The sequence below is a fragment of the Tetranychus urticae genome, chromosome 2 (assembly GCF_039701765.1).
Source record: "Tetranychus urticae isolate SD_2017Ah chromosome 2, NJAU_TeUrti_SD_1.0, whole genome shotgun sequence".
Lineage (NCBI taxonomy): Eukaryota > Metazoa > Arthropoda > Arachnida > Trombidiformes > Tetranychidae > Tetranychus > Tetranychus urticae.
The window spans coordinates 9,647,928-9,674,229 of record NC_142959.1 but is presented as its reverse complement, the minus strand read 5'-3'; the positions used below and the strand labels follow the sequence as shown (position 1 = coordinate 9,674,229).

Genomic DNA, 26,302 nt, shown 5'->3' with positions numbered 1-26,302 from the left:
CCAAATTGCTGTCCATCGGCAAAGTTCACGTTAGTAAAATTCTTGGGTTGAAACGAATTGTTGAATTATTCTTGGGAATTAGTCTTGACTGATCTGACCGACTTGTGAATACAAATCTTGTAGCAATCTTTTCAGGTTCCTCTGGAGACAATGAAATTGATTGATAAAAATTGATTACTATTTCAATTTTTATCGTAACTCGAGTATTAAGTGATTCGTTTTCATGTTTGGACCAGTTTGGCGGTTAGAAGTTTAAAAACTGGTTCACCAATTACACTGTAATTGGTAAATACTGTAAGAGTTTAAACTGTTTTTTAGAGATTGAAAGATGACTAAAGGAAAAACAGAACGACTTGCATTAACAAACCATGTTGATCAAATAGTCAAACATGATAATTATCTTGATGAAGATCGTTGATTGATTCAGGAACAAAATTGTAATTCTTACAATAAAGTTAATTACCGTGAATCAATTGAATTATATGAGATCTGGTAAGAAATGACTGCAGCAGTTGAGTAGACAGTTACATGAACTGTAAACCAAAAAAGACAGACATTTGTCTCTTTTTGTCTTTCCTTTCTCTTGTTTTTTTTTCTCTCCATTCTTTTTATTTTTCCAACAAACTCTCTTTTCAGTTCGCCATGTTATCATCACCTTTCGGCATATGTTTTGCCACCTTCCATAATTATAATTGTTGTGCGTCACCACAATTTCAGTTAACCATAGCCAGTTAACTTATTGGAAACCTTAAATCTTTTCATTGTTTTCACCAACAGAAAGCTAATTAATCCTCACTGGTTTAACATACTTTTTGGGAAAGCTACAGCCGTTAAATACAATCAACTGGAGTAATGGCCACCTCTAGTCAGCCAGAGACCAAATCAAATCAGGATGATCAGGTTTGTTTAACTAATTTTAGCCAATATAATAAACCGATTTCACCTAGTCTTCTTCATCTAACTACCCATAAGTTACCCGTTAGTTACCAACAAGTTATTCAATCAAGTCTTTAATCCGAGACATTTGATCAAACATATTTTCCTGTGAGTTGTCAGATGAGCCTCCAGTTAGCTCTATCATGTCCGATGTTTTTTGAATCCATGCCAAACTATTCGCCATATTAATTGTTTTATCTTGTATCGTTATCTAGTCACTTCCACAAATGAAAGATTAATGAACTAACCATTGGCTGAATACCATCTATGAATGAATTATTAATTCATAGAAAATTGTTTGATGAGTTGTCTTAACGCTTTACCATTGACTTTTTAAGTCAATATTTCACTCAATGTTTTTGCTTTGGATATTCAATTTATGATCGTTTTAACAATTGACAATCAAAAGAAGTAGTTTCATTAAATTAGTATTAAGTAGTTGAATCTAGTAGACTGACATGAAAACCATAATCCATGTTCTGACCGACCATAAAAGCATCTGACAGCCTTTTATCCCCTTCAAATTGATTTTAATAGAGACTTGTAATATTTGCTCATAAAAAAGGTATCAATATAATTGTAACTCACAGGTGAATCAACAGTATTTTACTTGAGTTAAATTACTTTTCTAATCAAACAATCAAAGATGGTTCCTGGATGTTTTAATGTTTATTTCCTCTCTTTTTCCTCTAAACCAGAAAACAGACAACAACAAAGAGACAAACGACCAGACTTCGGATTCTGTGGATGAGGCGAACAGTAATCCAGAGCGAGGTTTAATTGGAGCAGCCACTGATAATATCTGGAATGTTGGAGTTGGTGCTGTCAAAGGAATCAGTTGGACACTCAGTTCAACTTACAATTATAGTGTTAGCCTATTGAATCGTTCGTATGCACTTAAGATGAAAGACAAAAATGAATAATTATTCTGAACTGAATGAACCCATTTAATCTAGACCAGCAAACCAAACAACCAACAAACAGCCGAATCAAACCCAAAATAAGACAATTTCCAAATGGCTTGCTCAATTTAATTGTGTGTGTTTTTACCTAATTGTTTCCATTGAAGGTAAAACTTCACCAATCTCATTTTAATTAAGTAATTTGATCTTGATCAGCTCCAGAAACTTTGACTCTATCTCTTATATTGAGAAAGTCAATCACAATTTCAAAATGAAAAACAAAAACAACTCATTTCTTCATGGTTGCTCATTTTTCATCATTCATTGGGTAGTTTATTTTTTCTTCATGTATCTTTTATCATAAACATCGCCATCAATTTAATCATGATTATTTCAACTTCATTCACCTTTATTATGTAACTGTGAAAATCATGTGCTCAATTCATTCAACAGTTGATCATCTTCCGGTCAACCTTGGCTTTTTACCTGCTAAATCATTGTGCAAACTTTCATTATCAAACATTTACAGCGTGTCTATCATAATTGTTGATAATTGTGCTTACACATGATGATTTTCACGTCTCAAATTGTTATTAATGTGATAATTTTACCAAATAAATGAGAAGAAAAAAACAGAACAGGTTGTGATTAAATGTTCACAAGCTACGAGAAATAATCATTGAACCACAAAAATATATTCTTACTACAGTACCGGTCAAAGAAACTGTCAGTATCTACATTCAAAGTTGAATACTTTTTATCTACTTGTAATAAAACCATGATTGTACTCGTATTTTATTTGAAAACATTCAGGGATAACATGGTAGTTTTTTTGCAATTTAATCGAGAAAATTGAATACAAAAATAATATTGAATTTATGCCATGAATTTTTCAGCCACTTAAAAATTCTGTAAGGATTATGTGTAAAAAATCTGACTTTCGAGTTAAGAGTTAGAACTTTGTGGATTTGTAGGCCCATAAAAACTGAGTCCATTAGTGGCATTAAAAAATTCGATCGACAGTTTTTGAGATAATTGAAGTCAAAGTGAAAACTTCGATCGCCTTTTCTTCAATTATGGGACAAGATTTTTGCATGAAACTTATTTTTCTGAGCTAACTTCCCAAGCAGTCAGAAATTAGCTTTTTATCGCGATTTTCTCAGATTTAACTTAAAGAAAAGAAATTTCTCTCTGAAATTTATTTCTATTATAGTTTGAATATGATTGAGTTTTATTGACATGAAATATATTATATAGTTTTCAATTGATATTTTTGATTAGCATACAAAGCTAAAGTATAACTAGCTTGAAGTTTTGATTAAATCTATCAGTTTGTAAAACCCAAAAATATTGCAATAATTTAGGATATTATCCTGTTTCAGATAAAATTATGAGAAACCAAAGGAAAATTCTGTTCTTTATTCTTATGAAGAATTGAATTGATTGTGAAATCTTTGGTAAATTATTGTATTATTAAATTATTAATCTCTTATTGTTAGTATAATCTGGTTTGATTGCAGCTTTAATTATAATACAAACTTAAAATTTTAATTCCTTTTTTACACAACAGATGACACTAGCTTACTCATTTTTGGTGACTCGTTTCTTGTGTGTTTGCCCAGCCAATGGAAAATTGCCAGCAAGACTTTTCATTTGAAAGTGTTTAACTCTATTTATTAATCATTTATCAATCTATTTAATTAATTTTTCCTTCTTTCTAATTGTTTTACTCTACTAAGTAATTTGTATCTTTGATTATTCATCATCATTCCTGTTAAGCATGGAGCCTATTAAGATTGACAAGTGGGATTGTAGTGCTTTAAAGAACACCTTGGATGATTGTTGTCGTAACATTTTGATTGATAAATACAAGTACGCTGAATGCCACAAATTAATGGACATTCGACTAGCCATTTGTACCGCTGCAGTTGCTTGTGCTGCTTTCGCTCTTGTTTATGATTATTTATATGCTTTTCCGGCTTCCAAATTGGTTCTCATTACTTGTTCATCAACATACTTCATCCTTATGGGAGTCCTTACACTATACACTAATATGGTTGAAAAGGGTATCTTTTTAGTCGCCAAGCAAGTTGATTCAAGTGGAAATGAACCTGCGAAGAAAATTACTGTTTCCTCATGTTTGAAACGTTTCGATGAAAATTATCAACTCTGTTTCGAGTATAATACTGGCAAAAAGGGAGCAAAAACAAAGGAGAAGACAATCACCAAGTCTGTCGCCAATTGGTTTGATGAGGATGGTCAACTTTTATACGACAGCTTTAAACATGATGTCGTTCAATTACATGATTCAATTGTGAACAAGAAAGATCTCTAAAATTTTAATTATCAATCCAAATTAAACAGATATTTTAAAAAATACAGTCGTGGTGTCCTATTTTTTACATAAGCTTGATATTCCAATGATCAAAGACTGAGAGAAACTGTTTTTTGGTTTTTTGGCCTTTCTCCCCTTCTCTTTTTTTATTTTACCTTTTGTTATTGTATTTCACTCAACTTTATCATATATTCTATTTCTTTTCTCGTTTCTGCATCTCTACCCCTTATCATACTTCACTAAATCCTGTGTTGTTCTGATCAAAGACTGATACGAAAGACATGGAGAAGGTTGAATCGCCAAAGGAGGAACGAAATACAAAGAAGTCAGCAAAAAACCGATTATCCAAGTCACTCGTGGTAGATAATTTACAAAAAAGACAGCGGAGATGGAGCGAATAGTGGTGAAGATGACAATACATGGGACTGTACTGTGTGCACCTTTAAAAATCCAGCAGAAGCTTTCAAATGTTTAATGTGCGATGTTCGTAAAGGAACCAGTACGCGTAAACCAAGGATTAATCCAGAATTGGTAGCTCAACAAGTAGCCCGACAACAACAACACTTATTATTGAAAATATCTCATGGAAGAACTAGAGATGGTAACAAAGAAGGCAATGGTAGGAATGATAGTGATGGAAATTCTAGGGATGCAGAGGATCGGCGTGACTCTAAAATTAAAGATAGTGATGCTGATTCAGGTGCTGAAACAAAAAAGGAAAGGAAACAGACGAAACATCGAAAGAGTTTAAATAATGACGGTAATTCGCCGGGACCCAGTAGTCACAATAATAAAATCAGCAATAGAAACAGCCTTGGTTCAACTGGTAGATTAAAAAAATCAAGGAAGGATGCCGAGGCAAAAAGTCCATCAGTAGCTGCCTTATTGGCAAGTAATCACCCCAATAACCTGGACTCATCTTCATCTTCATCAACTTCATCATTATTATCCAGTGCGACAACTACAGCGAAGGCAGTTTACTTTTTTGATTATTATAAGTTCATTCATCGATTCAATATATTCCTTTTTATGTTTGTAAAAATCAACAAAATGTTGTTTTGTGTAGTCAGGATTTCGCGTTTGTCTTACACAAATATTTTTGCAAATTAAACAAATGAATGAATAAAATTGTTTGATATTTTTTTCAATTTCTTTGGCATAATTTTTTTTTATAATAAAAGTATAATGATGAACATTTTTTTCCATCAGATCGACCGATCAAAATAATGGCCACCAAAGTTTTATGGGATGTAGAAAAGTTGCTAATAGTTCTGAATTTGAAAGGTATATTTTGAAATTTTCAATCAATGGAGTATTTAGTGTTTGATAAAGATTGATAATGATATTTATCGGTTAAGTGATCAAGCTTTCTAAAAAACCATTTTATGTTCATTCCCACTATTTCTTAGGAACCTCTTATGTACCTATCAATTTTGAAGTAAAAGCTTCCCAGTGTTGTCAATATTGACTTAAAGATCAATCGAAGATTTTAATATTAGATTAGAATGCTTTCGTTGAATTATAATATCAATTTATGGATTTCATTCTAAAGTCATGGTATGTGCAATTGTACGTTCACAAAAATTGTTACCGAGTAATTGATCATACATGAAAATAGTAAGAAAGCGTTATAATATTACCATACTTATTCGGATTTATTGTTGGATGGTTATTTTACAGGACTAATTACGCTTCTCGTTAGCACTCAAATAAAGATGTTTGATTTCACAGACTTGAAACATTGTATTACCACAGTCTTTACGTTTAGCGGAGCCAAAGCAATTGTGATAAAAGCCATTGAACTCGTGTTTGGACTTCGTTTGGCTGATTTTGATGATGAAGAAGCAATCAAAGATCTAAAGCGATTTGAATCAATTTGTGTTTCATTCAATATTTTACCAAACGGATTCGCTCAAGATGAAAGTATAACTCCATCTAAATGGACTAAAACCAGATCAATCCTCTATTCAAGTCTAATGATTTTTCATATTGTTCATTTAATATTGTTGAGTGGCTTTGATTTACCAGAAGATTTGGCTTTTATAATGGGTGACTTTTTTTACGGTCATCGAAGCCACAAGTATTTTTGGCCTTACTTGCTAAATCTGACTATTTTTGGTGAAGTCTTGAGACATTTTTGGATACATCTATACAAAACCGGTGGACCATTTTCATTTCATATGCATAACTTTGTCTTCCATAAAGGATACAAACCTGAAGCACTGTTCATGAGCCTATTTTACTGTCAAAATTATCGTTTTGTATCTAATAGTTTAGTTAATTTGTGGATCAGAATAATTGAGATATCTGTAATAGGCATAGGTCCAGTTTTAATCATCATTGTTCAATCAACATCCCAACTACCTAAAACACCTCAACAATATATTTTCACTTACTTTTGGCTATTGATAAGTTATTTTGGGATTGTATTTACTTTAATCAATTTGATGTTAACTGCTGGCATAAATACCACTGATTTATCTTATTTTTACTTTAGAGCTTGCTATGTAACGAAAACTTTGCATAATTTTGTTACTGAAAAGATATTTATGCAAAATAACGATTTCTTGCCTTATTATGAAACAATTATTCGAGATATAATTTTATTTCTAAACGAAACAGAGTATCGAAATCATAAAGTCAGGAATTGGCTTATGATTATAATTCTTGGAATATCTTTTACAGCAGATTTTGGGTTTTACTCTGCCGCTATAGTCCATATCGATAATGGATCCTTGGACATCTCTATAATGGCTATTTCTGCTTTGTCTTTATTCGCTATCGGGATAACTACATATGTAAATGGTATCATATTGACAATGGTGAGTGTATATCATTATTGCAATTACACTTCATCCTTCATCCCTCTTTATATTATATTACTTTTATTACTGTAGATGCTCTCTTGTAGTAAGAATAATCTGGAAGTGGCTAAATATTTGCCATCAGAAGTGAAATCTCTCATAAAGGTGATTTGCTTTCGATGCCTCAATGCTGTAAAATACCGATGGTTTGCCATTTAAGTTTTATTCTTAGTTTACTGATTTACAGAGCCGACTTTCAAGAACTGATATTGCATTTACTATTGGTGAGATCTTCGACATGACTACAAGAGTTTTTGTTATTGTAAGTAAACAATCATTAGATGATGCCGATTTTATTATATCTTGACAAATTTTCATTACAATTAACAGTATTTGATCGAAAATGCAACCTTGATAATGATGTTCACCATAAACGTTAAATGAAACACGAGTAAGTGCAAAATAACTTCAATACGTGCTCTGAAAAGAGTAATGCTTTATAATCCAACAGTTGACTCAAAGACTGATACACGGACAAGGTCGCATCTTCCAAGGGAGAACCAAATATTATAAAGAAGTCATCAAAAAACCTATCATCGGAACAAGTACTCGTAAAGCAAGGATTAATCCAGAATTGGTAGCTGAGCAAATTGCCTGACAACAAAAGACACTTATTCTTGAATATATCTCATGGAAGAAAGCAATGAAAAAGAAAGTAGAAATAATATTGATGGAAATTCTAGGGATGGAGAGGGTCGGCGTGATTCTGAAATTTAAGATAGTGTTGCTGATTCAAGTGCTGGAACAAAAGAAGAAACACCGAAAAAGTACAATGAATTATTTGATTACTTATTGCGAAGTCTGTTAGTTCTTTGATTATTAATAAATTCATTCATCGATTCAATATATTCCTCTTTGTGTATTAAAAATTCAAGAAATTGTTGCTTCTTGCAGTCAAAAATTCGCATTTGTAATGCACAAATAGTTTTTAATAAACAATAAAATTGTTTGATAATTTTTTCCATTTCTTTGACATCAATTTTTGACAATCATGGGTCAGCTGTAAAGTAACCAACAATGAGTTGAGATAGTCGGGAAATGTGAAGTTATATTCACCGAAAACTTTTTTGACTTTGAATAGTCTTGATATTCGATAGTAGATTTGAACATTTTCTCTATCGAATCGTGAAAATGTCTCCATCTGATAAGTTCTAAAGGGTGCCTAAGAAATAGTGGGAATGAATATAAATGTAAAAGTAACAGCAATATTAAAATGTTATAAAAGTTATAAAATAAAAGATTTGATTGATTTGATAACAAAAGTAGACTTAATTTCGTGAATTTAATGTGTTTAATCAGGCGATGAACTCACGAAAAGAGTCCTTTCATTGTGATTACGGTTCATTTGACCCTAACGTGATCTGGCAACACTCCAAGTCTGATGAACCTGCAAGTTAAACATTTTAATTACAATAATTTTTGTTAATAAAAGTGTAATGATGAAAAAAGAGCGAAAATCAATTTTCCATCAGGTAGAAGGGTCAAAATACTGACCACTTAGTTTTAAGGGCTGAACAAAAAGTTGCTAATAGTTCTGAGCTCAGTCTGGTGAAAGTTATAAGGTTCAAATTGTTGAAAATTTTAAACAATGGAGTATCAAGTGTTTAATAAAGATTGGTAATGATATTTATCGGTTAAGTAATCAAGCTTTCTAAAAAAACCATTTATGTTCATTCCCACTATTTCTTGGGAACCTTAATATCAATGCTGAAGCATAAGCTTCCCAGTAATGTCAATATTGACTTCAAGATCAATCGAAGATTTAAATAGCATCAGATTAGAATGATTTCGTTGTATTGTAACATCAATTTATGGATTTTATTTTAAAGCCATGGTATGTGCACAAAAAGAGATCCCAAATAATTGATCAAACTTGTAAGGGCAAACATACTTGTACTTGATCATAGATGAAAAAATAGTAAGAAAGCGTTATAATAATATCAAGACTTATTCAGATCAATCAATGGATGGTAATTTTATAAGATAAATTACGCTTCTGTTAAACGCTGCAATAAAGATGTTTGATTTCACAGACTTGAAACATTGTATTTCCACAGTCTTTACGTTTAGCGGAGCCAGAAAAATTGTGATAAAAGCAATTGAATTTGTGTTTGGACTTCGTTTAACTGATTTTGATGATGCAGATGCAATCAAAGATTTGAAGCGACTTGAATCAATTTGTGTTTCATTCAATATTTTACCAAACGGATACGCTCAAGATGAAAGTATAACTCCACCTAAATGGACTAAAACCAGATCAATCCTCTATTCTAGTCTAATGACTTTTCATATTGTTCATTTAATATTGTTGAGTACTTTTGATTTACCAGGAAAATTCGCTCTTATATTGGGAGACTTTTTTTATGGTCATCGAAGTCACAAGTATTTTTGGCCTTATTTGCTAAATCTAACTATTTTTGGTGAATTTTTAAGACATTATTGGATATATTTATACAAAACCGGTGGACCATTTTCATTTCATATGCATAACTTTGTCTTCGATAAAGGATACAAACCTGAAGCATTATTCATGAGCCAATTTTACTGTCACAAATATCGTTTCATATCTAATAGTTTAGCTAATTTGTGGATCAGGATAATTGAGATATCTGTAATAGGCATAGGTCCTGTTTTAATGATCATAGTTCAATCAACATCCTAACAACCTACAACACCTCAACAATTTATATTCACTTACTTTTGGCTCTTAATAAGTTATTTTGGGATTGTCTGCACAGTAGGAAATCTGATGTTAACTGGTGCAATAATTACCACTGATTTTTCTTATTTCTACTTTAGAGCTTGTCATGTTACGAAAACTTTGCATAACTTTGTTACTGAGAAAATATTTTTACAAAAGAACGATTTCTTGCCTTATTATGAAACAATCATTCGAGATATAATTTTATCTCTAAATGAAACAGAGTATCGAAACCATAAATGCAGAAATTGGTTTATGATTATATATCTTGGAGTATCTTTTACTGCAGATTTCGGGTTCTATTCTGCCGCTATAGTCCATATTGACCATGGATCTTTGGATATCTCTATAATGGCTATTTCTGCTTTGTCTTTATTCGTTATGGGAATTTGTACATATGTAAATGGTATCATATTGAGAATGGTAAGTTCATATCATTAGTGGAATTACCTCACCTTGTATACTTCACCTTATTCATATTAATATTACTTTTATTAGATGCTAACTTGTAGTAAAAATATTCTGGAAGTAACTCAATATTTGCCTCCAGATGTGAAATCGTTCATAAAGGTAATTTCCTTTCTATCTCATAAAGCTTTAACATACCGATGGTTTGCCATTTAAGTTTTATTCTTAGTTCACTGATTTACAGAGTCGACTTTCAAGAACTGATATTGCATTTACTATTGGTGAGATCTTCGATTTGACTACATGGATTTTTGTGATTGTAAGTAGACAATAATCGAATGATCTCGATTTTATTATGAAAACTCTTGACAACTTTTCATTACAATTAACAGTATTTGATCGAAAATGCAACCTTGATAATGATGTTCACCATAAACGTTAAATGAAACACGAGTAAGTGCAAAATAACTTCAATACGTGCTCTGAAAAGAGTAATGCTTTATAATCCAACAGTTGACTCAAAGACTGATACACGGACAAGGTTGCATCTTCAAAAGAAGAAACAAATATTATAAAGAAGTCATCAAAAAACCTATCATCGGAACAAGTACTCGTAAATCAAGGATTAATCCAGAATTGGTAGCTGATCAAGTTGCCTGACAACAAAAATACTTATTATTGCTGAAACAAAAAAAGAAAGAAAACAGACGAAACATTGAAAAAGTTTGTCTACTTTTTCGCAGCCAGTTTGCTTCTTTGATTATGAATAAGTTAAATCGATTGAATATTTTATGTATCGACTCCTTTCATGCATTAAAAATTCAAGAAAATGTTGGTTTGTGTTAAATCAATGAATAAAATTATTTGATAATTCTTGCAATTTCTACGGCATCAATTTTTTGAAAATCGTGCATCGACTGCAAAGTTTCTAGCATTGAATTGAGATAGCCGAGTAATGTAAGATGTCATGCACAGAAATGCGCCAATGACTTTGAGCGAGCGTTAAATAGCCTTGATATTAGGAAGTAAACTTGAACCTTTTCTCTAACGAATCGGTAGAAATTTCTCCATCTGATATCTTCCATGCGGCCTCTCATTTGCTAAATATAATATATATTGTTAGTATTGACTAAATGATTGATCGACGATTTAATAGCTAATTTAATAGCTTTCGTCGTGTTAAGATATCAATTTATGGAGTCATGGTATTTGTAATTGTACATGCACGAAAAGTCATCCAAATAATTGATCATACTTGTAGATACAAACATACTTGTACTTGACAAAAGACCTGTTCAGATCAATTAATGGATCGTAATTTTCGAAGATTAATTGTGCTCTTGTTAAGAGCTGCAATAAACGCTTTTAATTTCACAGCCACAAGTCTTTGCGTTTAGTGGAGCCAAAGCAATTGTGCTAAAGGCCATTGAATCATTATTTGGACTGCGTTTAACTTATTTACAAGATTTTAATGCAATCGAAGATTTGAAGCGATTCGAATCAATCTGTGTTTCATTCAATATTTTACCAAACGGATTCGCGCAAGATGAAAGTATAACTCCATCTAAATGGACTAAAACAAAATCATTCCTCTATTCTAGTTTAATGGCTGTTAATATTTTTCATTTAATATTGTTAAGCGCTTTTAATTTACCAGGAAAATTCGCTCTTATATTGGGAGACTTTTTTTACGGCCATCGAAGTCGCAAGTATTTTTGGCCTTACTTCCTAAATCTGACTATTTTTGGTGAAGTTTTGAGACATTATTGGATACATTTATACAAGACTGGTGGACCATTTTCATTTCACATGCATAACTTTGTCTTCGATAAAGGATACAAACCTGAAGCACTGTTCATGAACATATTTTACTGTCATAAATATCGTTTTGTATCTAATAGTTTAGCTAATTTGTGGATCAGGATAATTAAAATATCTGGCATAATAATAGGTCCAGTATTGATAATCATTGTTCAATCAACATCCCAACTACCTAAAACAATTCAACAATATATTTTTACTTACTTTTGGCTCTTAATAAGTTATTTTGGGATTGTTTGCACTTTAGCCAATTTGATGTTAACTGGTTCAATAATTACCACTGATCTGTCTTATTTTTATTTTAGAGCTGCCCATGTAACTAAAACTTTGCATAATTTTGTTACTGAGAAGTTGTTTTCACAAAAAGGCGATTTCTTGCCTCAATATGAATCAACTATTCGTGATATAATTTTATTTCTAAATGAAACAGAGTATCGCAACCATAAAGTCAGGAATTGGCTTATGATTATAATTCTTGGAATATCTTTTACTGCAGATTTCGGGTTTTACTCTGCCGCTATAGTCCATATTGACCATGGTTCTTTGGACATCTCTATAATGGCTATTTCTGCTTTGTCTTTAACAGTCATAGGGATTTGTACATATGTAAATGGTATCATATTGACAATGGTGAGCTCACAATTTCTGTAATTTAACTTCATTTTCATTCATATTTTTACTTTTATTAGATGCTAACTTGCAGTAAAAATAATCTGGAAGTGAATAAATATTTGCCTCCGGATGTGAAATTGTTAATAAAGGTAATTTGCTTTCGATGCCTTAATTTTGTAACATACCGATGGTTTGCCATTTAAGTTTTATTCTTAGTTTACTGATTTACAGAGTCGACTTTCAAGAACTGATATTGCATTTACTATTGGTGAGATCTTTGATATGACTACATGGATTTTCGTGATTGTAAGTAGACGATGATCGAATCATCTCGATTATATTATTAATAATATGAAAACTCTTGACAACTTTTCATTGTAATAAACAGTATTTGATTGAAAATGCAAGCTTAATCATGATGTTCACCATAAACGTTAAATAAAACATGGGTAAGTGCAAAATAGCTTTAATACGTGCGTCTGAAAAGAATAAAAATTTATGACCCAACAATTGACGTAAAAACTGACACGGAAAACACGGACAAGGCGAATCTTCGAAGAAAGGGCCAAATATATAGAAGTCAGCAAAAACCTATCATCGGAACAATAGTACTTGTAAACCAAGGATTAATCCAGAATTGGTAGCTCAACAAGTAGCCCGACAGCAAAAATACTTGTTATTGCTGAAACTGAAAAAAACAGACGAGACATTTGATAGCTTTTTCGCAGTCAGTTTGCTTCTTTGATTATTAATAAGTTAATTTATCGATTCAATATTTTATTATATGTGATGAATCGTTTTATGCATTAAAAATGCAAGAAAAGAGTTTGTGAGATCAAAAATTGTACTGCAAATCGTTTTTAATAAATCAATGAATAAAATTATTTGATGATTCTTTCAATTTCTTCGACATCAATCTTTTGAAAATCGTGGATCAACTGCAAAGTTACTAGCATTGAATTGAGATAGCCGAGAAATGTGAAATTCATGCACAGAAATGCGCCAATTTTTTGACTTTGAGCGAGCGTTGAATAGCCTTTAGGAAGTAAACTTTAACCTTTTCTCTAACGAATCGCGTAAAAATTTCTCCATCTTCCATGCAGCCTATCATTTGCTAAATATAAGCTTTCAATATTGTCAGTATTGACTAAATGATTGATCGACAATTTAATAGCTAATTTAATAGCTTTTGTCGTGTGAAGATATCAATTATGGATTTTTTGAACTCATGGTATGTGCAATTGTACATGCACGAAGAGCCATCCAAATAATTGATCATACTTGTAGATACAAACATACTTGCACTTGACACAAGATCTGTTCAGATCAATTAATGGAAGGTAACTTTAAAAGATTCATTGTGCTCTTGTTAAGAGCTGCAATAAACGCTTTTAATTGTCCAGCTTTGAAGTATTGTATCGCCAAAGTCTTTGATGGAACTAAAGCGATTTTGATGAAAGCCATTGAATCATTGTTTGGACTGCGTTTCACTGATTTCGACGATGAAGATGCAATCAGAGACTTGAAGCGATTCGAATCAATTTGCATTTCATTCAACATTTTACCAAACGGATTTGCTCAAGATGAAAGTATAACTCCATCTAAATGGACTGAAACCAAATCATTACTCTATTCTAGTCTAATGGCTATTAATATTTTTCACTTGATACTGTTGAGCGTTTTTAATTTACCAGAAAATTTGTCCCTTATATTGGGAGACTTTTTTTACGGCCATCGAAGTCGCAAGTATTTTTGGCCTTACTTGCTAAATCTAACTATTTTTGGTGAAGTTTTAAGACATTATTGGTTATATTTATACAAAACCGGTGGACCATTTTCATTTCATATGCATAACTTTGTCTTCGATAAAGGATACAAACCTGAAGCATTATTCATGAGCTTCTTCTATTGTCATAAATATCGTTTTGTATCTAATAACTTAGCTAATTTGTGGATCAGGATAATTAAAATGTCTGGCATAGTAATAGGTCCAGTATTGATAATCATTGTTCAATCAGCATCCCAACTACCTAAAACACCTCAACAATATATTTTCACTTACTTTTGGCTCTTAATAAGTTATTTTGGGATTGTCTGCACTTTAACCAATTTGATGTTAACTGGTTCAATAATTATCATTGATTTGTCTTATTTTTACTTTAGAGCTGCTCATGTATCTCAAACTATGCAAAACTTGGTCACTGGGAAGATAGTTTTACAAAGAAGCGAATTCTTGACTTATTATGAAACAATCATTCGAGATATTATTTTATTTCTAAATGAAACAGAGTATCGTAATCATAAAGTGAGAAACTGGCTTATATTTCTGTATCTTGGAATATCTTTTAGTGCAGATTTTGGGTATTACTCTGCCGCAATAGTCCATATTGACCATGGATCTGTTGACTTTGTTATTATACTTTTTTCTGGTTTGTCTTTATTCGCTATTGGGATTTGTACATATGTGAATGGTATCATATTGACAATGGTGAGTTTATATCATTATTGCACTTTCACTTAATTCTTATTCATATTACTTGTAATAGATGCTCTCTTGTGGTAAAAATATTTTGAAAGCGAACAAATATTTGCCATCAGAAGTGAAATCTCTCATAAAGGTAATTTGTTTTCGATGCCTCAATGTTGTAATATACCGATGGTTTGCCATTTAAGTTTTATTCTTAGTTTACTGATTTACAGAGCCGACTTTCAAGAACTGATATTGCATTTACTATTGGTGAGATCTTCGACATGACTACATGGGTTTTTGTTATTGTAAGTAGACAATGATTTGATGATCTCGATTGTATCATCTTTTGCATATCTCATCTCTTTCCATTCCAATTAACAGTATTTGATCGAAAACGCAACCTTGATCATGATGCTAACCATAAACGTTAAATGATTATTGAGTAAGTAGCAAATGTCAAATACGTATATGAGTATAATATAATACGCGCTCTTCGAAAGTATTATTTTAGATGATCAAACTGTCCAGAAAAATTATGAACTTGCCGAATGATGCTTGATTGAAAGTTTTATTGATGGCAATTTTTTGTAAAATCAATAAAATATCAATAAAAAACCAAAACAATGGTTAAAATGCTAATAAAATGCTAAGATTCATCAACGGTGTCAATGAATAGATCGCAGTCAATATCTATTTAGTGTAATTTGTAGGACTTATGTGTAAATGCTGATAATCATCAATTTACCGAACTAGATTGTCGCATCGATACAAAATTTAAACTTTCTGACATGAACGTTGGTCAAAAAACACGGTCAATTCATCAATTAACAGTTCATGCTTTGATGATTGACTCTTTCTCAGTATTTTTGACGAGTAAAATTTGATTTGTTTTCTGGTGCAATAACTAACATTGTTTGTCTTATTTAGGTTAGCGCTTGCTTTGTAACTCAAACTTTGCAAAATTTCGTTGAAGATAATTTTTTCATTAAATCATTTTATTTCTAAATGAAAACAGAGTATCGCAACCAGAAAGTAAGGATCTGGCGTGTTTTTACTGATCTTGGAGTATTTTCGCTGCAGATTTCGAGTTTTACTGTGCAGCTATATTTATCATGGGTCTTTGGATATGCAGCTTTTTACAACACTTTTAAAGATTTAGTTGTTCTATAAGCTGCAGTTAAATATCGAATTAAAGAATATTCAATTGATTTTTCTTATTCTAATTCGTCGGCAACACATATATCTGTTTAAAAATTGAAAGACTGAAAAAATAAAAATGATCAATACAATCAATGCATTAATAAATAATTTATTGAAATTTTAGATGATTTAAGAAACTACAAAAAGTTATATCGTAGTATTACTTATGCTGTCTGACTTGAGACTTGATTTATAAAGGTAAATGGCTACTCGAACACAAATATTTGTAAAAAGGGCATTCATTATTAATAAAATGAATACTCTCATATTTTCTTATTTTGTTAGATATTCAGTCATATTGTATTATTGTCCATGATAAAATCTAATGATTGATCAAAGAATGATGATTTTAGGTGCTGCAATTCTCGAAATATTTATGTTCAAAGTTTTTTTTACCAATGAACAAAATCGAGGCAACTGTTGGTAAATTGAAGAAAGTGTTCAATTATTGATGTTTAACAGCAACTTTTATGGGCTTTTAATAAGTTTTAGCTCGCTAACTCTTTTTGTTACAGAAACCGATCGGTTTAACTATCAATCGAAATTATCTATTTTACAAGAAAATTTTATTGCTCAAAACAAGTGTATTTTCTGGTTGGCCATCAAAGTTCACATCAGCAAAATTAGACTTTAATTGCATGAAAGTCATTAAACAATCTTACAGTATAAGCCTTCCTCATTAAATGAATTTTTATTTGAATGAATTATAATAAATTGAATGAAAAAATTTATGTTTAAAAGATACGACGAAAGTCACGACTTTTTCTTTCGATTTTCGAGTGCAAAGAAAAGCATAGCTATCGTGTTCATATCGATTTATGGATTGTTGTCTTGTAATGTGCTTAAAAGTCAAGGTAACGTCAACGAAATCATAATCGATCATGCACGAAAGGCATACAACAAGATAACAGTAATTTGAACTTCAAAACTCATTTTGATCAAATGCTGAAAAGCAATTGTAGGAGATTAATTACGCTATTGTTGTATTACAATCAACACTTGACTTTGTATTGATCAGTTATAAAAAGTTAACAGTAGTGTTTAGTAGTTAACTGCTCGTTTGTTGAAAGGTTTGTAATATAAGCGTTGAATTGTTTGTTTGGCTTAGTATTTTATACTGGGTAGTGGCACAATGAAAAAGTTTGATTTCGCAGCCTTTGGAACCAAAACGATTCAGATAGTGTTTGGACTTCGTTTAACCGATTTTGATGATTCGGATGCAATCAAAGATCTAAAGCGACTTGAATCAATTTGTATTTCCTTCAATATTTTGCCAAATGGATTTGCTCAAGATCAAAGTATAACTCAATCTAAATGGACTAAAAGCAGATCGATCCTCTATTCTAGTCTAATGACTGTTCATATTGTTCATTTAATATTGTTGAGTGGCTTTGATTTACCAGAAGATTTGGCTTTTATATTAGGAGACTTTTTTTACGGTCATCGAAGTCGCAAGTACTTTTGGCTTTACTTGCTAAATCTAACCATCTTTACTGAAGTTTTAAGACAGTATTGGCTGCATTTATACAAAACTGGTGGACCATTTTCATTTCATATGCATAACTTTGTTTACGATAAAGGATACAGACCTGAAGCACTGTTCATGAGCCAATTTTACTGTAACAAGTATCGCTTCATATCTAATAGTTTAGTCAACTTCTGGTTAAGAACATTTTTAAGCTCTGTAATAAGCATGGGTCCAGTTTTAGTCATCATTGTTCAATCAGTATCTCAGCTACCTCCTACCACACCCCAACAATTTATTTTTACATACTTTTGGCTACTAATAAGTTATTTCGGGATTGTCTGCTCTATAGCCAACTTGATGTTAACGGGTGTAATAATAAACACTGATTTGTCTTATTTTTACTTCAGAGCTGCCCATATAACTCAGACTTTGCAAAATTTCGTTAATGATATGATATTTTTGCAAAAGAATGATTTCTTGACTTATTATGAATCAATCTCCCGGGAAGTCATTTTATTTCTAAATGAAACAGAGTATCGCAACCATAAAGTGAGGAACTGGCTTATATTTTTGTATCTTGGAGTATCTTTTACTCAAGATTTTGGGTTTTACTCTACCGCTATAGTTCATATTGACCATGGGTCTTTTGACTCTGTTATTATAGCTATTTCTGGTTTTATTTTATTCGCTATAGGGGCTTGTTCTTATACCAATGGTATTATATTGACGATGGTGAGTGAATGATAAATCATTGAGAATCATTGTTGTAATTCATTTCATACATGTAATGTTGATCATTTGTATTAGATGCATTCTTGTGCTAAAAAATACATGAAAGTAACCAAATATTTGCCTTCAGATGTTATAACATTCATAAAGGTAATTTAATTCATTTAATTATGATATCAAGATGATTCGCAACTTACATTTTATTTCTAGTTTGCTGATTTACAGAGTCGACTTTCTAGAACGGATATTGCATTTACTATTGGTGAAATTTTGGATATGACCACATATGTTTTTGTTATTGTAAGTGAACAATCATCTAGTTTTCCGATATTGATCTATTATATCAATCCTGATACTAATAACTTTTCATTACAATTAACAGTGGTTAATGGAAAATGCAAGCTTGATCATGATGTTCATCATAAACATGAAATGAAACGAGTAAGTGCAGAATATTCATTATCAAATTTAAATAGTGTCTAAAACTCTGTTTGTATTGATATACTTTCTAAGTCAACCTAAAAAGTTTGGTATATCTTAACCTGTAGAGACGACTGCTAACATCCGAAGAATGGTGCTTGCAATGATTGGTTGATTACTTTCTAGAATTGATCCATTGTGGTTGCTGCAACACGGAAACATGTCCATCTTAAGTCGTTTTATCGGTCAACAATTCCGCTTAACAATTTGGTTTGATTAGTTAATTTGTGTATTTATCACGGCAAAGGAAACAACCAAAACAAAAGTAACATTGAAAGTACAAGTGTGTTAATAATGTCAATTTAATCATGGCCAAAAATATGGTTTACTTTTGATTTGTAACACTGAAAGGACCAGTTGAAAATTCAAGGTAATCAGTTCAGATGATCAATGTCGTTGGATAACCAAAGTTAAGTTATTTGTAAACAACCGAAATTCTCGAAGTTGCAACAAGAAGCACAGCTGATAAACGAACTTTTAAACTCTATTTTTCTCGCGACTTTTTCTTTCGATTTTATGTGCAAAAGAAAAGCATAGCTTTCGGTTTAATATCGATTTATGGATTGTTGTCTTGTAATGTGCTCAGTCTAAGTCGCGTTAATCAAAATATTGCATAATAGTACATAACCGATCATGCACGAAACAAAATATACAAAGTAATAATCATAATTAAAAGGTTGATTCAGATCAAGTATTGGAAAGTAATTGCGGAAGATTAATTACTCTATTGTCTAAATCATTGAATCTGATATAAAAGGCTAGCAGTAATGTTAACTTTTCGTAGTTAAATTTGCTTTAAATAATTTGGTGTCTGGTCTCTGGTATTGAGAGCAACAACACAAAAAATGTACGATTTGACGGATTGGAAACAACGTATTGCCACCGTCTTTCCGTTTAACGGAGCCAAATCAATTGTGATAAAAGCCATTGAATTAGTGTTTGGACTTCGTTTAGCCAATTTTGATGATGAAATAGCAATCAAAGATCTAAAGCGATTTGAATCAATTTGTGTTTCATTCAATATTTTACCGAACGGATACGCTCAAGATGAAAGTATAACTCCATCAAAATGGACTAAAACCAGATCGATCCTCTATTCCAGTCTAATGACTGTTCATATTGTTCATTTAATATTGTTGAGTGTTTTTGATCTACCAGAAGATTTGGCTTTAATATTGGGAGACTTTTTCTACGGTCATCGAAGTCGCAGATATTTTTGGACTTTCTTGCTAAATCTAACTATTTTTAGTGAAGTTTTAAGACATTATTGGATACATATATACAAAACCAGTGGACCATTTTCATTTCATATGCATAACTTTGTTTACGATAAAGGATACAAACCTGAAGCACTTTTCATGAGCCAATTTTACTGTCACAAATATCGTTTTGTATTCAATAGTTTAGCTAATTTGTGGATCAGGATAATTGAGATATCTGTAATAGGCATCGGTCCAGTTTTAATGATCATTGTTCAATCAACATCTCAACTAGCTAAAATACCTCAACAATTTATTTTCACTTACTTTTGGCTATTGATAAGTTATTTTGGGATTGTCTGCACTGTAGGAAATTTGATGTTAACTGGTGCAATAGTTACCACTGATTTTTCTTATTATTACTTTAGAGCTTGTCATGTAACGAAAACTTTGCATAATTTTATTACTGAGAAGATGTTTTTACGAAAGAACGATTTCTTGCCTTATTATGAAACAATCATTCGAGATATAATTTTATCTCTAAACGAAACAGAGTATCGAAACCATAAATACAGAAATTGGCTTATGATTATATATTTTGGAGTATCTTTTACTGCAGATTTCGGGTTCTATTCTGCCGCTATAGTCCATATTGATAATGGATCCTTGGACATCTCTATAATGGCTATTTCTGCTTTGTCTTTATTCGTTATGGGGATTTGTACCTATGTAAATGGTATCTTATTGACAATGGTGAGTTTATATCATTAGTGGAATTTCACTTCATTCTTGTTCATATCAATATTACTTTTATTAGATGCTAACTTGTAGTAAAAATATTCTAGAAGTAGCTCAATATTTGCCTCCAGATGTGAAATCGTTCATAAAGGTAATTTCCTTTCTATCTCATAAAGCTTTAACATACCGATGGTTTGCCATTTAAGTTTTATTTTTAGTTCACTGACTTACAGAGTCGACTTTCAAGAACTGATATTGCATTTACTATTGGTGATATCTTCGATTTGACTACATGGATTTTTGTGATTGTAAGTAGACAATGATCTGATAATCTCTATAATACTATCTCTTGACCACTTTTCATTTCAATTAACAGTATTTGATCGAAAATGCAAGCTTAATCATGATGCTCACCATAAACGTTAAATGAAACATGAGTAAGTGCAAAGTATCAAATAAATACGTGCTTGAAACTATAATTTTTGTTGATGAAACTGACCAGAAAAATCATGACACATAAGACTTAAAATCATAAACTTGCCGAGTATGCTTGAAATCTTATTGATGACGAATTTTTTGTAAAATCAATAAAATTATCAATCAATTACCCAAAACAATGGTTAAAAACCTGATAAAAGGCCAAAAAGATTCATCAACAACGTCAATATATCGCAGTTAATATCTATTGCATCGATGCAAAATCAAAACTAACGGACATAAATGTTGGTCGAAAAACATAGTAAATTAAAAGTTCATGCTTTGATGATTGACTCTTTTATGATATTTTTGGGTAAAATTTGGTTTGTTTTCTGGTGCAATAATTAACATTGATTCTTCTCATTTTTAGTTACGAGTTTGCTATTTATTGCTCTAACTTTTATGGTTTCTGGTTGATGGAACGAAACAGAGTATCGCCCATAAAGTCAGCGCTTGGCTAATATTTTTGTATCTTGGATTACCTTGCATCGCAAACTTCGGGATGCAGCTTTTTACAACACCTTTAAAGATTTATTTGTTTTATAAGCTGCAATTACATCGAATTAAAGAATACTCAATTGATTTTTCTTTCTCGAATTGGTCGGCAACACATAACTATATCTAGTTATATCTGTTTAAAAATTTAAAGACTGAAAAAATAAAGATGATCAATACAATCAATGTATCAATAAATTATATTCAAAAAATAATAAAATCTACTGATTGATCAAAGAATGCTGATTGTAAGTGATATCATTCTCGAAATATAGATGTGCAAAGTTTTGAGGCCAATGGCCAAATCAAGAGAACAGTTGAAAACATTTTTTAATCCATCATGTGAAGATACAATTTTAATGGACAAAGGATAAGTTTCCGCTCGCTAATTCTTACGGTCACAAAATGCGGTCAATTTAACTGCAAATTGAATTTGATCTGTTTTAAAAAAACTAAAATGTTATTTTTCAAGTTAAGACCGTTTTCTGGTTTGTCAGCAAAAGTTAATACATCAGTATAGATAGTTTGATGAAAAAATCTGCTTCCATAGCTTCACAAAAGGCGATTGAAGTTTCAACTTTGACCTCAATTTTCTCGAAAACTGTGGATCGTAGAAACTTTTTAATATCACTAATGGATTCAATTTAACAACAAACACACAACTTGTTTACTCTTAACTCGAAAGTCAAAGTTTCTGGCCTCACTTCTTTCTTTTTTTATTTTTCTCTTTCATAATTATTATTTTGAATTTCAAACAATTAATGAAACTTGAGAATTGCGATTATATTTAACTAGATCTGTATTTAGGTCTAATGTTGACCGTGAGTAACATTGAGATTGTTATATTTTCTGCTTCGAACTAGAAAAATACAAAAGTTTAATTGCATAAAGTCATTAAATCTTAACAATATATGGATTGATCATTAAATGTATTTGCACGAATTAAATTGAATAAAAAATTAATGTTGTAAAAGATGAATTTCACTATTGATCGCTTTTTTAAGCTTTATCGCTTTAATAAGTTATACTAAAGTTAATCATTGTTCCGAAATATTGATCCAATGTATAAAGTTTTCAATGATGTCTATGAACAACACTTCAATAGCATTGTTAGTTTGATCAGTATTGCAGGGTAGTTCAAGCAAAATTTAAAAAGTTTGAAAAGTTTTGTGAAAATGATTCAGTAACTTTGTTTATTAGTGTTTAGACTGTGATGTTGATTAAACAGAAATAAAGCTTTAAAACGACTTGAATCGATTCGTGTTCATTATTTAACCAATTGGATTTGTTCGAGATCAAAGTGTAACTCCATCTAAATGGACTAATACTGTATTTTCCTGGTCAATCTATTTGTGGTCAAGTTGCAAGACATCATTGGAAATATTTATGCAAATCAAATGGAAACATTTTAATTGCAATAGAATCTCAAAACTTTATTTCATAGTTTTCTCACTGAATAATGAATTTCTTTGTAGATGGAATTGAATCTCGCCCTGTGTCTCGAAGTTGCAAATAGATTTCAACGCTAAATAAAACAAAAATTTTGAGGTAACAGACGCTAAGGGAAGTTTACTTAATACTCATCGAGTTACCTGGTCTTGAGTGTTCATCAATCATGTTGAGGAAAAAATGGTTACAGCTATTACATATTCATTGCATTGTAATACTTAAAGTATCTCAACACTTCTCTAAATTGATTGTTAACGTAGTTTCGGTTAAACGACTATTTAAACTCCAATTTTCCTCAAGATTTTCCCTTTCGGTTTTCGAGTGCAAAAGAAGAGCATAGTTTTCGTTGTGATATCGATTTATGGATTTCACTGTTGTCTAACGTGCTCAAAAAGTCTAGGTAGCGCAAAAATACAAATCATAATCGATTGCACGGAAGAAAAGGCATACAACAAGGTTATAACAGCAATTAAGACTTGGAAAACTTATTTCGATCAAATAATGGGAAGCAATTGTAGAAGATTAATTACTCAATAGGTTAATTAATCTTTTACAATAGTTCTATTGCTATAAAACTTTGAATTAAGGATTGCAATTAACCATTAACAGTGATGCTAACTTCCAATTTTCTTACAAAGGCTTGTTTGGTTTAGTATTTTATACTAGGTAGTAAAACAGTTAAAATGTTTGATTTCACAGCCTTTGGAACCAAAACGATTCAAATAGTGTTTGGACTTCGTTTAACCGATTTTGATGATGCAGATGCAATCAGTGATTTAAAGCGACTTGAATCAATTTGTATTTCATTCAATATTTTACCAAACGGATTCGCTCAAGATGAAAGTATAACTCCATCTAAATGGACTAAAACCAGATCGATCCTTTATTCCAGTTTAATGACTGTTCATATTGTTCATTTAATATTGTTGAGTGGTTTTGATTTACCAGAAGATTTGGCTTTTGTATTAGGAGACTTTTTTTACGGTCATCGAAGTCGCAGATATTTTTGGGTTTACTTGCTAAATCTAACTATTTTTGGGGAGGTTTTAAGACATTTTTGGATACATTTATACAAAACTGGTGGACCATTTTCATTTCATATGCATAACTTTGTCTACGATAAAGGATACAAGCCTGAAGCTTTGTTCATGAACCATTTTTATTGTCGTAAATATCGTTTTGTATCTAATAGTTTAACTAATTTGTGGATAAGAACAGTTGTAACATCATGCATAAGCATGAGTCCAGTCTTGATCATTATTGTTCAATCAGTATCTCAATTACCACCTGAAACACCTCAACAATTCATTTGCACTTATTTTTGGCTATTAATAAGTTATCTCGGGATTGTCTGCTCTGTATGCAACTTGATGTTAACCGGTGCAATAATAAACATTGATTTGTCCTACTTTTACTTTAGAGCTGCCCATGTAACTCAAACTTTGCACAATTTTGTTGCTGAGAAGATGTTATCGCAAAGAAGCGATTTTATGCCTTACTACGAAACAACTATTCGAGATATCATTTCATTTCTCAATGAAACAGAGTATCGTAATCATAAAGTGCGGAGCTGGCTTATATTTTTGTATATTGGAATATCTTTTACTGCAGATTTTGGGTTTTACTCTACCGCTATAGTTCATATTGACCATGGGTCTTTTGACTTTGTCATTATAGCTATTTCTGGTTTGTCTTTAATCGCTATAGGTGGTTGCTCTTATACGAATGGTATTATGTTGACAATGGTGAGTGAATGATCGATGATTGAAAATCACATTGTAACTCATTTCATTTGTATTAGATGCACTCTTGTGCCAAAAATTACATGAAAGTGACCAAATATTTGCCTTCAGATGTTACTCCATTCTTAAAGGTAATTTACTTCATCTAATTCATTATGCGATATTATGATGATTTACTAGTGTCATTTTATTTCTAGTTTACTGATTTACAAAGTCGACTTTCTAGAACTGACATTGCATTTACTATCGGCGAGATACTGAATATGACCACATATGTTTTTGTTATTGTAAGTCCACAATCATTTCGTTTTCCGATTGGGACATCTATTATATCAATACTAATACTAATTACTTTTCATTACAATTAACAGTACTTGATCGAAAATGCAAGCTTGATCATGATGCTTATCATAAACATGAAATGAAACGAGTAAGGGGAAAATATCAAATTTAAACATTGTCAACCTTTAAAGTGGACCTGAAAAGTTTGATATACCTTAACCTTTAGAGACGAAACCCTGCTTACAATGATTGATAAATCACAGTCTAAAATCTGCAGCATTGTATTTGTTGCTGCACGGAAATATGTCACATCTGAAGTGGTTTTATCGAGGAACAATTCGCTTAACAGTTTGGTGTTATGATATAACTTGTGGATTCATCACGGCAAAAGAATCAAAAAAGAAGTAACATTGAAAACACAATTGTGTTGATAATGTCAGTTCAATCATGGCCAAAAATCTAGTTTACTTCTGATCTGTAACACTGAAATGACCAGTTAACTAACTTAAAGTGGAGATCTTAACCAGCTCACGATGTCGTTGGCTAACAATTCATTATTCAATTTAATTTCTGTCTTTCGTTTTCTTATTTAATCAAATTAAGGGTAAATGCTCGACATGCATTATTAAATAACCATTGTTACGAACCAGACAGATATTTGAATTGATACAAAATTGAAACTAACATGCAGAAAAGCCTTGTAATTAGACTCTTTCTCGGCATTTCGGGTAAAATCGGGCAACGATTAATATTGATTTGATCTGCTCAACATCCTCAAACTTTGCATAATGTTGCTGAGAAGTTATTTTTGCAAAAGAGCGATATCTTGCCTTATGAGACAAAGTGAGAATCTGGTTCATAGTTCTGTATCTCGGAATAACTTTTTAGCACAGTTTTTGAGTTCTACTTTGCAGCTATAATCCATATTGAACATGGATCTTTGCATTCACAGATTTTTGCAGCACCTTTAAAGAGTTATTTGTTTTATAAGCAA

The 26,302-nt window shown here is 31.4% G+C and overlaps 3 protein-coding genes and 1 long non-coding RNA gene across 4 annotated transcripts; all 4 read left to right on the top strand.

Moving 5' to 3' along the window:
- The first annotated feature begins 361 nt into the window (after positions 1-361).
- On the top strand, positions 362-2,644 carry LOC149093848 (uncharacterized). The gene is made up of 2 exons (XR_016198760.1): positions 362-900; positions 1,635-2,644. It is a non-coding gene; the product is annotated as an uncharacterized LOC149093848 (long non-coding RNA).
- A 792-nt stretch (positions 2,645-3,436) lies between these two features.
- Positions 3,437-4,219, top strand: Spase25 (Signal peptidase complex subunit Spase25). The gene has a single exon (XM_015926699.3). It carries the CDS (start codon positions 3,619-3,621, stop codon positions 4,171-4,173), a length of 555 nt encoding a protein of 184 aa, XP_015782185.1. The 5' UTR covers positions 3,437-3,618; the 3' UTR covers positions 4,174-4,219.
- A 295-nt stretch (positions 4,220-4,514) lies between these two features.
- Positions 4,515-5,321, top strand: LOC107359378 (uncharacterized). The gene has a single exon (XM_015925862.2). It carries the CDS (start codon positions 4,648-4,650, stop codon positions 5,281-5,283), a length of 636 nt encoding a protein of 211 aa, XP_015781348.2. The 5' UTR covers positions 4,515-4,647; the 3' UTR covers positions 5,284-5,321.
- Positions 5,322-22,969: 17,648 nt separating this feature from the next.
- LOC112538575 (uncharacterized) lies at positions 22,970-25,590 on the top strand. The gene is made up of 4 exons (XM_025160255.2): positions 22,970-25,029; positions 25,086-25,157; positions 25,224-25,313; positions 25,398-25,590. Exons 1-4 carry the CDS (start codon positions 23,968-23,970, stop codon positions 25,449-25,451), a joined length of 1,278 nt encoding a protein of 425 aa, XP_025016023.1. The 5' UTR covers positions 22,970-23,967; the 3' UTR covers positions 25,452-25,590.
- The last annotated feature ends 712 nt before the right edge of the window (positions 25,591-26,302 follow it).

Excerpts from the sequence above, each read along its gene's own strand:
- Spase25 (XM_015926699.3), top strand. The coding sequence starts at position 3,619 with ATGGAGCCTATTAAGATTGACAAGTGGGATTGTAGTGCTTTAAAGAAC.
- LOC107359378 (XM_015925862.2), top strand. The coding sequence starts at position 4,648 with ATGTGCGATGTTCGTAAAGGAACCAGTACGCGTAAACCAAGGATTAAT.
- LOC112538575 (XM_025160255.2), top strand. The coding sequence starts at position 23,968 with ATGTTTGATTTCACAGCCTTTGGAACCAAAACGATTCAAATAGTGTTT. Across the intron at positions 25,158-25,223 it reads ATGTTACTCCATTCTTAAAG|TTTACTGATTTACAAAGTCG; the intron begins GTAATTTACTTC and ends TTTTATTTCTAG. Across the intron at positions 25,314-25,397 it reads CCACATATGTTTTTGTTATT|TACTTGATCGAAAATGCAAG; the intron begins GTAAGTCCACAA and ends TACAATTAACAG.